The 14,407-nt window shown below is 40.7% G+C and overlaps 1 protein-coding gene across 1 annotated transcript in view; it reads left to right on the plus strand.

Moving 5' to 3' along the window:
- The window catches only part of polrmt (polymerase (RNA) mitochondrial (DNA directed)), a 46,674-nt gene extending 33,843 nt beyond the window's left edge, over positions 1-12,831 (plus strand). The window contains exons 16-21 of the mRNA XM_084547568.1: positions 1,002-1,054; positions 3,705-3,803; positions 4,183-4,255; positions 6,676-6,767; positions 7,590-7,663; positions 11,435-12,831. Coding sequence (XP_084403694.1) covers positions 1,002-1,054; positions 3,705-3,803; positions 4,183-4,255; positions 6,676-6,767; positions 7,590-7,663; positions 11,435-11,484 — 441 coding nt within the window. The 3' untranslated portion in view covers positions 11,485-12,831. The remainder of the gene's footprint in view (positions 1-1,001; positions 1,055-3,704; positions 3,804-4,182; positions 4,256-6,675; positions 6,768-7,589; positions 7,664-11,434) is intronic.
- Positions 12,832-14,407: the final 1,576 nt, after the last annotated feature.

Genomic DNA, 14,407 nt, shown 5'->3' on the forward strand with positions numbered 1-14,407 from the left:
CCATTAATGAAACATGACTGAATGACATCGTGTTCCCAGTTGGAAGAAATGTCTGTTTGATGCTGGGTTTGAAGTACAAAAACGACACCGCAGAGACGACTGCAACTATTTTAATTAGTAAAGCAGAGTTGCACCTTTTGAACCACAGTCACAGCTTTCAAGTAGCTTGTCTAGAGTTTCTGTGTCACCAGACTTCATGTCGCCACTGACCTAAATAAGGTTGAGTTAAAAAAAAAATGTAGTATGAGTGGATGTTCAGAAAGACTGTAATTCTGTGTCTTATCAGCTATGTTATAATGTAATGGAATTATTAACTTTGCCTCTTAGTTCTGGTCATACAGGCTGGGATCTGAAATGAGTAATTTTAAGTCAACCTGAAGCATGAAATCATAATAGATTTACTTGGAACAACGATTTGGAAGTGTCCATGATGTGAAGTGGCTGCGGTTTATATGGGTCGGGTGCATTTCAAGTAATAAAACATTATTTAGCCTCATTGAAAGCCTATGTAATGTAAGGCCTGGTGTGGAAATGGCCTGATTAAACTACGCTAATTCCTAATTTGTTTAAATCTCCTAATTCATTTTCGACCAAAGAAGAAATTTAAAGATATTATCTGGTGATTTAGAAACTTTTGTAGAAGTCAAATCACTGATGATCTTTAATTAATATTAGCCTACTTTAATGTTTTGCATTTCAAAATATCTAACTTGATGAAATATTTTATTTTCCAAACGTTGATCTTGATTTTAATCTGACAGGTCAATGTTTGTAACATAAATGACAGCATTTAAAAGGCAGCATAGTACCAAATATGCATCCTATATATTTATTGTCTTTTATGATTTTTTTTCTTTTTTATTGCTTTTTATATCAGGCTGTTTTCAGCTTTTGCACTCTGTTTAACACTGTTTCACGTTGAGCAGCAGACATATTGGTTAGCTGGGATCTGATGGAAGTGAGCTCATTAACCACTTCATTTCTTTGTCTTTTGTCTCCAGATGAAGAGCACCATGCAACAAATAAACGTCAAGATCAGCTACGACATCAAAGAGTAAGTCCAGCTGCAGCTAACACCTGTTTACGTTTCTCCTCTCTCACACAAACAGCTGATTTTACGTTAACTCTTTCTTCTCTCGTGACGCTCATTGACATTTTCAGCCAATGTGTCACCAGTTGTTGTGTTATATATCGGTATTTGTGACCTGCAACAGTAACAGAGAAAACGTGGTGAAAGATCAGATCAGGTCATTAGTTCTCAGCTGGGAGACACAAGTTGTAGCTTCACACTTCCTGACAACTCTGTGTTCAGCTTTTAGTGGTGAATAAATGTAGAGTTCTCCGTAGGCAATTAGCTTACACTTTTTGAGAACTTCAGCAGCACAAAACTGCTGTCTCCGGTGAATTCATCACTAATTGCCTACTCAAGCTCTGAAGTAACTTAGCGTTTGTCATAAAGCCGTCAGAAGTTTTGTGGAGCTGCTTTGAAATCATAGTTTAACACATTCAGTGGATTAAGAAATGAAAACTAGCTCAAAGTTTCGGCCACTCAAGACTCATTTACAGATCTAGAGAAAAATTTAATGTTGTAGACCAGCACAATAACTTATTAACTAGAAGCAAATAGACGTATTTGCGGATTAAATTAGATCACAGGCCAAAAAATACGGGATTCAAGATAAGAACATGATGAAGAATAAATCAAACAACTTCAGAAACTGCACCAATGAGCTGTGTAGAGCACTCATTATGTCTAGTCCAGGTTAAATGTTAAAATAGTGATTAAATACACATATCAGTATGTCCTTGGTGACCTTGTTGGGTAGAATTTAAATCTCCTGCAGAATAATACTGGTAAGGCTACTGTTGCTGGACAGATAAGCCGCCGCCTCTGATGTCGACTAAATGAGTTTGAGATTTAACATGTGAATGAACTCAAACATTTCACGTTGAATTATCACTACGTGGATCTATTTTTAGAAGTGTACTCAAGCAACTGCAAAGAGAGATAAAAATGCGCAGACAGAGAGGGCTGAGAAGAGACGGAAGCGAGCGCGTAACACAAACAGACTGACACGGCGATGGCGAGTGAAAGGAGTGACAGAGTGCGAAAGCGCTGGAGATGCAGATGACAAAGACTGACAGCCGTCCTCCTCAGTCTGACATCCACAGTACACCACAGATCCGGTGCCGTGAGTGCGAGACACAAGCCAAAGCCGAGCGGGGGTTAGAAGGAAGTCTGAGATGAGAGAGTTGCGCTTCAAACTTAAGATTGGCTGTCAGCGAAAGGATCACGGACTGACATTTTGAGCCAAACTTGACACAACCCCCCGATTTCCTTCGCCCTTCCCCTTCATGGACACACACACAAACAGGCGAACACCTAATTGAGCATGCTGTAATTAAAGCTCCCTGAAACCTTATCCAGCATTCAAGTTTAGAGGCGCAGGCAGCGGAGTGACAGGCCTCTAAACTGCAGTTGTTAATATAATTCATTTGTAGCCCTATTTCAACTTTCGGCATCTCCTCTGATATGAAGTGAATTCACAGCCTGCTCTACAGGGAGGACAGTTGCACTTCAGTAGGCTGTGTGGTTGCTAGCCCTTAGAGTATTGACTTTCCAGTCTGTCAGGCCTAGGGGAGTTGAAGGTGACATGTTTGTGTGTAGGTGCGAGATATAGTCTTGTACGTGCTTGCAAATGAATTCCCGCGAATCTTGTTTTCGCTCAGCTCAAGCCCTGAACGGCAGATCGAAAAGCCCTCTGATAAAAGTCATTCTTGGAACATTTTCCAAGCCAAAAATGGGAAAATGAGACTGACAAACAGGCGTGGTATGTGCCTTTTTGTTTGGCTCAGGCTCAGGCTCTCTAGCTGCTCTTTCTGCATTCCCATTAGAAGATGGTTCTGGTCTGTGGCAGCCCAGATGATTTGAATGGCACTGGCTCAGGGTGATGGGAACACAGGGGATAAAGATTGACAGGATGTTTTTGTTTTGTTTTTTATATTACCTTGTCCTATTTCTTTTATGTCACTAGATTTGGATGCTCTCTTATTCAAAACTTGAAGATAAATCAAAACATGGATTTTCTGATATCTCCTTGGGAATTATGAGCCCAATTCGTCACGTCGTCACGACTCGTAAGATCGTTTGGCTAAAGCATCCTATCATACCCAAAAGTACAGGAACCATTACAGAAAGTGTGAAACTATCTTCATGAGTCTATCACACTGATCAGGCATAACATTATGACCACCTTCCTAATATTGTGTAGGTCTCCCTTGTGCCTCCGAACAGTTGTGGCTCATGAGAGAATGGACATGGGCCTTCTGAGGGTGTCCTGTGGTGTCTGGCAACAGGATGTTGGTTAGTGGGGGTCTTTGGGTCCTATGGGTTGAGGGGAGGGGCCTCTGTGGATCATCCCACAGATACATAAATAGTTTGGGATCTAGTGAATTTGGAGGTTCCTAAACCGTTTTTGTCTGTGTGCCTGTGTCAGCCTACATCCTGCTGGGGATGGCTGCTGCCATCAAGGCTAGGTCTAGGTGGGTGGTACGTGTCTTAGTAACCCCCACATGAATGCCAGGTCCAAAGTTTTCCCAGCAGAACATTGTATTGTCACAAGGTGGTCAATGTTATTTACTTCTCCTGTCAGTAGTCGTAATCTTGTGGCTGATCTGCGTATTTCTTTTCTGTCTCTTCTCAGGATGCCTGACACAGTTAAACAGAAGAACGCTTTCCCTCCAAACTTCATCCACTCTCTGGACTCCACACACATGATGCTGACTTCTCTCCACTGCTACAGGTATCATTTAACATACTGCTCTTGAATCTTGCATGTCTTGAACGCCTGACATAAAACAAGGATTGAGAACATTTGTCTGATAAGTATGCTCCTGATATTAACTCTTCATGTACGCCTGAACTCAAATGACTTTGAAAAACTGCGGTCTCTTCTTAAATACAATCTTCACCTCAGATAGGTGTTGTCTGTCTTGTAATATAACAGAATTGTCCTCATGACAGGTGCTATGATTCCTGATAGAGGTCATGCTGGCTTTGACACCTTTCTTCAAAGCCTACCAGATTTTTAATAACACTGACTACTCTGTTTTCGCCTTTTATGTAATCTGCACATGAACTCTTATCACCCCTTTGTGTCCTGTCCTCTTGTCCCCTCTCAGTGCGGGTCTGACATTCGTCTCAGTTCACGACTGTTTCTGGACGCATGCCCTCACCGTGGACACCATGAACAAGGTATTACATTACAGTAGCCTCTTCTTTACTCCTAGCTGGCCAGGTTTACTTCACCATCCCTCATCCTTATGATCCGTTTACAGCCGTTTCCATCCCATCTGATCATGTGTCATAAGGGGTTTGTGTTCTCCTCCTTTTGCTGATGAATTAAAGCTAAAGGTGACTCATGTGATATTGAGGTTTCTGAGCTGGAACAAAGGGACGTTTGTGTGTGTTTTTAAAGACACTGAAAACTGAGCTTGTGTTTTTGTGCTTTACAGCAGAAGCAGCTGATAAAAATATTCCGTGTTGCATCTGCGAGTGCTTCGGTTAATATCGTAGCACCTGCTGAGGGATGCCAGAAAAACAAACCTGTTTTCACTGCTTCATACATTTACAGTCTGCTGGCTGCAGGTAGCCGCACCAGACAGAACCCGTTGTACTGAATCAATGACTACAGCCCTGTCTGCTGAAAGTAGCTTGTCGGGCCCAGACTGAGACACGGCTGAGAATAAAATGGATCACATTACCATAAAGGGCGGCACAGTGGAATGGTGGTTAGCACTGATGCCTCACAGCAAGAGGGTTCTGGGTTCGAATCTGTGTGCAGTTTGCATGTTCTCCCTGTGTCTGCCTGGGTTCTCTCCGGGTACTTCGACTTCCTCCCACTGTCCAAAGACATGCTGGTTAGGTTAATTGGTGATTCTAAATTGGCAGAATATGAATGAATGAATATTACCATAAAGCCCCAATTTTCTGTAAATGTAGCTTCAGAGCACATCCACAGTTTAATGTGTTCCCCAGATCTCAGTGGAGTTATAACCAATGAAGCAGTTCCCTCTCACTACATTTATTCTCTCGCATATTCTCCATTTTTTGATGCGTGAGTGTACGCCTTCCTTATTTCACAGGTAATTGAACACAGCGGCAGAGGAGGGACATTAAACATCTTAGTCAAAAGCTAAGCGCAAGAAAATTATCTTTTTTTTTTTTAATGGCACATGATGCCGTTTTCTACACATCTGCCCATCTTGTTCAGAGTTATAAGAGCCCGGATCCCACCCCACAGTGCACTGATTGAGAGGCAGGGCAAACCCCGGGAAGGGTGTCCATATAGACAGGTTTTTGATTCGTTCTGTGACACACACACACACACAGACACACACACATCAGAATAATTTCTAGTTATGAAGAAATTGATTTAAAATGCATGAATCATAAAAGTAATGCATAGAAAATGTTCAGGGAAACCTCCCTGATAGCACTCCTGATATAACCAGAGCTCTGGATTTTAATAAGATGGTGAATGGTTTCGCAAATATGTAAGTGAGGATAAATTCTTGGTTTAAGGTCAAACAGCCGTTTATGATTCTTAGTGCAAAAGTTTATCAAGCTGAGGATAGGAGATGACGTTTTACACGTATTATTCTTAATATTTCAGAGAGAAGCAACGATCCCAAACCGGTTTAAAATCCCTCTTTTCATGATCCTGTTTGACTGATACATAATATTTAAAACAGTCTGTTTACATGCTGAAGCTTTACCGTACCTGAATGCCCCACAGTTATACAACATACAGGAAGACATCCAGCACAACCATACACTGTTTTTAAAGATGGATGTAGCTACATCTTGTTTTGTTGGACTACAGGGAGGATCGACAGGTGAATCTGACTGAAATATGTCAATCAATCTAGGCGGACCCAGAAACATCTCTCTTTTAGGCCTAATATCTACTTGCATTAATTTTGAAATATTTTCAAAAGGACCAGTCTGATCAGGACATGTTAATTTGCCTGAAGCATCATTTATACACATTGATAGTATTTAATAAGAGAAGTTGACCTTTTTTGATTTATATGGTGCCAGCCTCTGTGTATTACACTTTTCAGAACAGGAGACTATGTTTATGTTTTACATCTGGGAACTAACTAACAGTCATGCTAGCAAGCTAGAGGCAAAATAGTTTTCAGTGGGTGGTTTATAGGTTAAAAATTAGATGAATAATTGTTCTTTTATTTCTATATAAATCTAATCCAAATGCTTTAATATAAGCTGCACCACCACAGAAAATCATTCTACATCCTTTTCCATGTTTCAGACTGTTGTGCGTGATATATCAAGTGATACAAGTCATGCATATGATCCACTTGACATGTTTTGCAGCAAATTTGACAAAACATTTTCCTAAAGGAGAAACTGAGAAGTCATAGAGCCATGGCAGTGTTGTTTATGCTCTTGGAGATGATCCATTTACCAGATTTGGTGATGGAGCGCTGTTTGTTGTTTTCCTCTCTTGCCTTCACATTTGTTTGTTTTTTTTGTCCTTTCCTCCGCCCGTCATTTACCTGCTCAGCTAGTCCGAGGAGCTCGTCGGTCGAGCGTTTAGAACAGACTAACTCAAAGTACACTCTCTCTCTGCCTCATTGTCCTCCTGTCAGGTCTGTCGGGAACAGTTTGTTGCCCTGCACAGCCAGCCAATCCTTCAGGAGCTGTCCAACTTCTTGCTGCTGAAATACTGCACCGGGCTCAAGTGAGTGTACTCACCCTCGTACAGGAACGTGTTTGATTGGGCTCACACACACAAATCTCAGGAACGACACTCTGTCTGTTCATATAGCAGAGTTACTGACACTCACTATCAACATGTTAGCCAAATATTCTATCATAGCCAAGTATATTGTGCATATACGTATTTATATATATGTTTTTTAGTCATCTGGTATAAAGCTTATTATAGTTAGTCATCCTTAGTTACTATCTGAGATCAAACATGAGTCTAATCAGTCTGTCTGTGTGCTCACGCTAGACAAATGCTATCATGTACAAACAAATCAGGTAAAGGTACACACACACAAGAGGTTATAAGATTGTAAAATCCTTAGTTTTTTCTTCACATGAGATACAAAATGGTTCTCCCTCCTTGTGTCTGTCTTACTGGCCTCAGGCTGGGTTATGCTCACCATCTCATTGTGTTTCTCTCTCTTTGGGATAATTGGACACCTTTTCTACAGCTTTTACCCCCCCCAGCAGCCCTCACCTTCTTTGTCTCTCAAAATTATCATTGTTCCCGAACACATAATCCATTCTGGCAGGCATCAGAGTAGAGAACATGTGGAAGTACAGACATTTTGGCTGACTAATATGAAGCACAAATTTCAACATTTCACAAGGAGAGGTCGAGGGAGTACCTGACCAACCTCAAGGTGAACAACCTGCTGAGGTTTAAATGAGCCAGCAACTAAAGGACACTTGGACTACGGCTGTCAACTCCACGAGACAACTCACAAAGTGTACTTTCCTTCTACTGCCACAGTATATTCTCAAAGCTTAACTTTGTCCACCTTTGTGACAGGACTGAAGCCAAGAACAAGAAGTACCAGGAGTACAGGAGGCTGTTGTTGCTGCTGGCCAAAGTGCCACAGAGAGGTCAGTCTGTATGCAGCTGTCTAGCTCCCAAACACCTGGCCTCACTGAGGATGGGGTATTATTTGGGGGGTCCTTTTCTATTCCATAATTGGATAGAAGAGGACATTTTTGCCCTAAAGCTCTGTTTAAGGTTAACAGTAGACTGGACAGATGGACCGAATGAACTAACTTTCTGCACAGTTTTCTGTTCTTTGTTCTATGGTTGCTATTTATTGTTGCCTGTTGTCTGAATAATTACCACATTGTGTCTAGTTGGACATGTAGACATGTAAGTGTTCTTGCTCAAACATAAAAAACTTGGTCTACATCTCCATCTAAACACTTACTCTCTGCTTGGCACCAACAGCTGGGATGTAGAAGCTGATTACTGTTAATTGCGTCCCTCCTCTGCATAATCAGCTTATGTGGATGAGACCGGTCAGGTCTGCATGTTAGGGTGTGTGTGTGTGTCAAAATGGTTTCAATAGCCGACCCACTGAATATGGACTGAAATCATGAATTGATTATTAATTTGATTCACGTTTCACTGGGTGTGTCTCAGAAAATCAGCTACGTTTCTACCACAAAGAAATGTTAAATGATTTGCATTTCTATAGCGCTCGTCTGCCTATCGGTACTCAAAGCAATTTACAGACACAATCACACATTTACCCACTTGCTCACAATCACACACCAGTCTTGTCTTACTCAAGGCCCCTTCAACATGTGGTCAATGTACCGGGATGAAACCACTAACCCTTATGGACAACCTGCTCTACCTGCTGAGCCACGGACGTCCCAAATGACTCACTAATAGCGTAGAAAATGCTCTGGCTTACTCAGTGTTCCCCTGTCCTTCCTCAGTTTAAGTTTAAACATTGGGGTCTTTGAGTCTCTGAATGTAATAGTTTGTCAAAAAGTACATGAATATATTACGGTACATAGAGCAGAACACAATTACCCAACAATAAATTATTGAGCCGAATATTAATGAGCAGTTTTAGGACAGATTCTGTATCAGTACATCCCCTATGTTATATTTCAACAAGAAACAAAGACATGCTGCATAGATGTATTGGTTAGTATAGTATATTAACTAAAGCAACATTTTCTATCTCCATTATAAGCATTTCATTCCTCACTTCTTAAGGCTTTTCCTCAATAATTCACGCCGCAGCTCCTGCTGGTGTTTGCAGTTGTCAGAGAGGCAAAGAGCACACTAGGTAAAGCACAGAGTGCAGGACAGGACCTCATCTGCAGCTAAAATTAGAATTCAAGTTGTATATTAAAGTTCATAGCAAAGTTACCGGTGCCCAGTAAAACTGAACACTAGTGTCTAATATTAAAAATGAAAGTTTCTGAGTTTGGCCCACTTTAAAAGGCTCTTCCTCTGAATGTGAGGAATGAACAGAGTAGCACAGTCTTGGAACACCTCAGAACAAACTGGAGCTATTTGCTTTATTATCATTAATTGCTTCAGTTCTCTGTAGAAATCAATGATATCGTTTGAAATTTTATTATCTCATTTCTATAAATTTGTAACCAAAACATATGTTCTTCCTCCATGAGAGGAATATATACAGCATATGTAGATAGATGGAGGAGGCAAATATTTGGCTTATATCTCAACTCGCCATCAACTGTCAGTTAATTGTTGCAGCTCTGGCCCAATTCAGTACAATCCAATTTTATTTACATAGTGTCAATAACAATACAAATTGTCTCAAGACACTTTACAAAATCGGGCCTGAAACCCCCAGAGCAAGCGTGGCGATGGTGGCAAGGAAAAACTCCCTTTTAACAGGAAGAAAACTTGAGCAGAACCCAACTCAAGTGGACGGACACATCTGCCTGAGGCCGGTCAGGTAGAGACAGAAAAAGAGAGAGCAACAGAAGGAATGAGATAAACATACATCTGTCAAATAAATATGATAAATAAATAAATAATAAAGCTTTTAGTGACAGCAGTTGTTATATCATACGTGAGTTAAGAGCTATAATTATTGAATATAAGAGGCATCGTGGGCAGGTTGGAGAATTATGCATTCAGGTAGGAGGCCATACAGACTAGGCAGATTGATGAGGACCAGGACCACATATGTAGTATAGAGCTCCACAGATCAGAAACACACAACTCCAGGCCAGAGACACTGACAAGACGATGGAAAAGGGTTGTACCAGAATTTCATGAGTAGTAATACAGAAGAAATTAGATAAGAAATTAGAGGACAGGAGCTTGATGCCATAAATAAGAAATTTGAGGACAGGAGCTTGATGCCAGAAATAAGAAATTAGAGGATAGGAGCTTGATGCCAGGAATAAGAAATTTGAGGATAGGAGCTTGGTGCCAGGAATAAGAAATTTGAGGACAGGAGCTTGATGCCAGAAATAAGAAATTTGAGGACAGGAGCTTGATGCCAGAAATAAGAAATTAGAGGATAGGAGCTTGATGCCAGAAATAAGAAATTTGAGGACAGGAGCTTGATGCCAGAAATAAGACATTAGAGGACAGGAGCTTGATGCCAGAAATAAATTAGAGGACAGGAGCTTGATGCCAAAAATAAGAAATTTGAGGACAGGAGCTTGATGCCAGAAATAAGAAAATAGAGGACAGGAGCTTGATGCCAGAAATAGGAAAATAGAGGACAGGAGCTTGATGAGAGAAATAAGAAAATAGAGGACAGGAGCTTGATGCCAGAAATAGGAAAATAGAGGACAGGAGCTTGATGCCAAAAATAAGAAATTAGAGGATAGGAGCTTGGTGCCAGAGAGAAGAGAGTAGAGAACATGTGCTCAGTGCATCGTCCCCAGCAGCCTAGGCCTATTGCAGCATAACTAAGGGATGGTTCAGTCCAGCCCTAACTATAAGTTTTATGAAAAAGGAAATTCCACAGGAGAGGAGCCTGATAGTTGATGGCTCTACCTCCCATTCTACTTTTTGAAATCCTAAGAACCACAGTAGGCCTGCACTTTGAGATCGAAGTGATCTGATGGGACGATATGGTACAATGAGGCCTTTAAGGGCCTTGTATGTAAGGAAAAGGGTTTTAAATTCTATTCTAGATTTTAAAGGGAGCCAATGAACGAGAAGCTAAAACTGGAGTAATATGATCTCTCTTGCCAATTCCTATCAATGCTCTTGCTGCAGCATTTTGAATAAACTGGAGGCTTTTTAAAGAGCTATTTGGACAGCCGGACAGTAATGAATTACAGTAATCCAGGACACAGGAAAACTAAATAGCTGCATCAGCAAAGCATAGTCATTCTGTTTAGATTTAGGTTTGAGCTGCACAGTTTGTTCTTCTTCAGATACTGACTAAATTATTCCATTTATCAGTTACTGAGCATTTGTATCACACACTACCTTGCAGGTGTTCCTATGATTAGCTTCACAGTGTGAGAATTAAGAAGAACGTTGTGAAATGGACGTTAGTGTTGTTGGTCTCCAAAGAATATTTTTATTATTTAAGTGTCCCAATCTGTCTGCGGAGGTTCTCAGTTATCCAGGTCACGGTATTTACAAAAAAATTAAGCTGAAACAAAGGCAACTGGACTTTTCAACTTTTCTGGGAGACGCTCTGCCAAAGGAAAAAGTACAGTTCCCTTTGCATTAGCTTCAGTTTTTGGATATGAGCCTCATTTACTTCAGTTTTTGCTGACATACCTACCCTTTGGGATGCGCTAGTTTTAAGTTCTGTTTATGTGGTTCTATGCAAGTCTTGCAATTTACTTTCTGTAACTACTGTCCAATGACTTAAACCTGCTCTGACACATCACCTCTTGCCTCCCCAGGTGATTTTGATCTCCAGCAGGTGAAAAAATCCACTTATTTCTTCAGCTGAGAGGCTTGTGGGGGCGAGCCAGCAGAAAGAGATGAGTGGAATTGACAGAGTGCAGCGAGGAGGCCCCGGGATCCCAACCGGCTTTGTCTCCCACAGACATGAGGACATTGATCCAAACGCGCCCTGCCTGCCCTCCTGATCCGCGGACTGCCCGGAGCTGCTGGAGCCGTTCACACGCAGTGAACTCGCTTGATTAACTGACTAGTAGACTGATGGAAAGGAGGGAGGGGAACTTGTCCAGGCGAAAAATGAGGGAATCACCACTGGATGGGAAACGCTAAGACTTCAATCACAGAAAAATACCTCTTATAGAGGACGCACAGGTGTGTGTGTGTGTGTTCTTTAGCCATACGGAGTCACATATGACCTGTACATCACTCAGAAACACTTTCGGGGTCAGACCATAATGTCTATTCATGATTGGTAATACATGTGTGTGCAGTATCATGGTGTAGAGATTTCCATTGCCATTCTCATCACAACAGATGTTTCAACTTTTTCCAAAGAACTTTAAAGAAGAGATGTTTTAAGGAAATAAGCAGTGTTTGTTCATTTTGAAAAGCGGGTACGAGAGAAAAATGTGCGGAGTGACTGATGGAGCGTTGTGACCCAGCGTACCCTTGATTCTAAACTTCTTGGAATAACTACGCACTTGAACTGTAATAAATGTGTTTCTTAAAACGGCTCCACATTCATTTGATTCAAAGAAACATCTGGTATTCTTGGTGTGCTTAAATAGGATGAATGAGACAGTTATTTAGTCATATCTGCACATTTCAAACCCTTTGTGTCATGAGATGAAGGCCTCCTTTTTACATGCACCCCAAAGGGTTTGCAGCCTTCACCGATCGACTCGGGATCTTATTTTTCTGGACCAGTGCCTCATCTAGAAATAAAAATAGCTGAAGTGCTATCTGATCATCGCTGGAAATGTTACAGCAGTTTCAGACAAAAGGTGCCGTTGATGTTCAAAGGCAAACGTAGGCTCAGCCAAACAAACAAAGCTGGCTGAGTGACAACGTAATGAAATGGAAATAATCTTCAAGGGGGCATAAATACTGTGCTGATTAGACTGTAGGTTTTCAGATGATTTGCATGGCAACGTGCACTCCGAGGAGACGCTCTTCATATTTTGACGTGCATGAGATGCAACCTGCGACTTTGATCAGTTATTTTATTATTTTGGTAAAAGTGATCCATCTGCTGCTAGATTGATTTGACAGTGAAATATTCTTTGAGCCTTTTTTTTTTTTTCATGCTCTGTGGGCTTTTCACCGCTGAATAAAATTGCCAAATTACAGATACTTCCACTTATGGTGTAAATGAAAAGAAAAAATAAATGATTTGTGAATAAGCTTGCTCATATAACCTTATTTCCTTTCAGATTAAGGTAACTTTAAGATAAAAACGTCAGTCTAGTGTCGTTCAATTAAGAGAACAGTTTGTCATGGGCAAATAAACTTACCTGTTTTGGAGCTAATCATGCTAAGCTAAGCTAACTCATTAGCTGGTGACAATAGTTTACACTGGTTTTTAAATGTGTTTCTGTGATCCAAACACAAGAGGACAACTAAAACACATTGTTTAGGGTGTCTGAATGCTTCTGATCATATTTCTGTACTGCCTATGTCCCCTCTGCCAGAGGGTCAAAGTTGGTTTTGCACCAGCTAGCAAGCTGTTTCAAGAACTATTTAAATCGACTCCATTTTTCAAGCCTTGCCGAACTGTCACCAGCATTTGAACGTGTTGACGTATTTTCCTGTTATGTCCTTGTCTGGGACAAATCAGGACAAATCCATCGTTACGCTACAAAATATACTTAGCAAAATGCATTCTCAATCATTTTAGCAAAGTTTAGTAATGAGATCAGTCGAGTGTGCTCTTTTTTTTCATTTTTTTTTTCACTGCTGTCCATTTCTGATCGATTAATATAACCCCAGATGTATCATATTTGATACACAAGTGTCTGGGATTTCTGCACCACCCACAAAATCAATTCCTTCCTGAAAAAACTGATGTATACAATTTGATTCTAGTCATCTGCCCCCTAGCGGATCTGCAGTCAATAGCAAGCTTTTGACAGCCATCTCCAAAATTACTGCATATAATATTGACTTTCCATTTATTTTTTATTTTTTTAATTTTAATTTTTTTTTTTGCAGGGAAATCTTTTTGGCAACCTATAATCTTAAATAGTTGGAATTAACTTCCCTGAGTATTTAATATGAGTATCATATTAAATCGTCATATTAGATATTTGTGTGTGATTTTTCTATGTAACCTAATGTTGAAGAAGCTATTCAATATATATATACATTCAATATATATATATACACATACAAACATTTGTGAGATTTTGTAATAGACTTCCATTTGTTTTTGTATTTCTCACATCTCCACATTGAAATTTATAATAGTAAATTTCCTGCTCTGCTAAAGAACCAACTTTCTTCTTTACACCAGACAGGTTTCCTTCCAGCAGGCATCGACCCATCACCCATCTCCTCTCCCATCGTCTCTTAGAGCCTCTGTGTCAAGGACGGAGCTCTCTCCTGTAAAGTGCTCTTATAGGATCACACATACTTAACTTGTATCGCATTTCACAACACAGCTGTCTGAAAAGAAAAAAAAAACAAAACTGTGAGCTCCACATCAAGTAGCGGCCATGGACGGACTGATGGAAGCTGAAGCTGTAAGTGGCTCCGTCAATAGATGTGACTCACACCAGATGGAGGATGGAAAGAATAGTCTTTTAAATGCTTGCCCTTACATCACTTAAAACAGTCGAACATGCAGCAGATCCGTGTGGGGTGGGAGGTCGGGGTGCGTACATCTGTTTTCGTTGAGATGTGCATGTGTTGTTCGGAGTAAACAGTTGACTTTTGCTCAGGGAGTACACAGGATGTTTTCGATGTCCTTGCAA

Source organism: Chelon labrosus (assembly GCF_963514085.1).
Source record: "Chelon labrosus genome assembly, chromosome: 7".
Classification (NCBI taxonomy): Eukaryota; Metazoa; Chordata; class Actinopteri; order Mugiliformes; family Mugilidae; genus Chelon; species Chelon labrosus.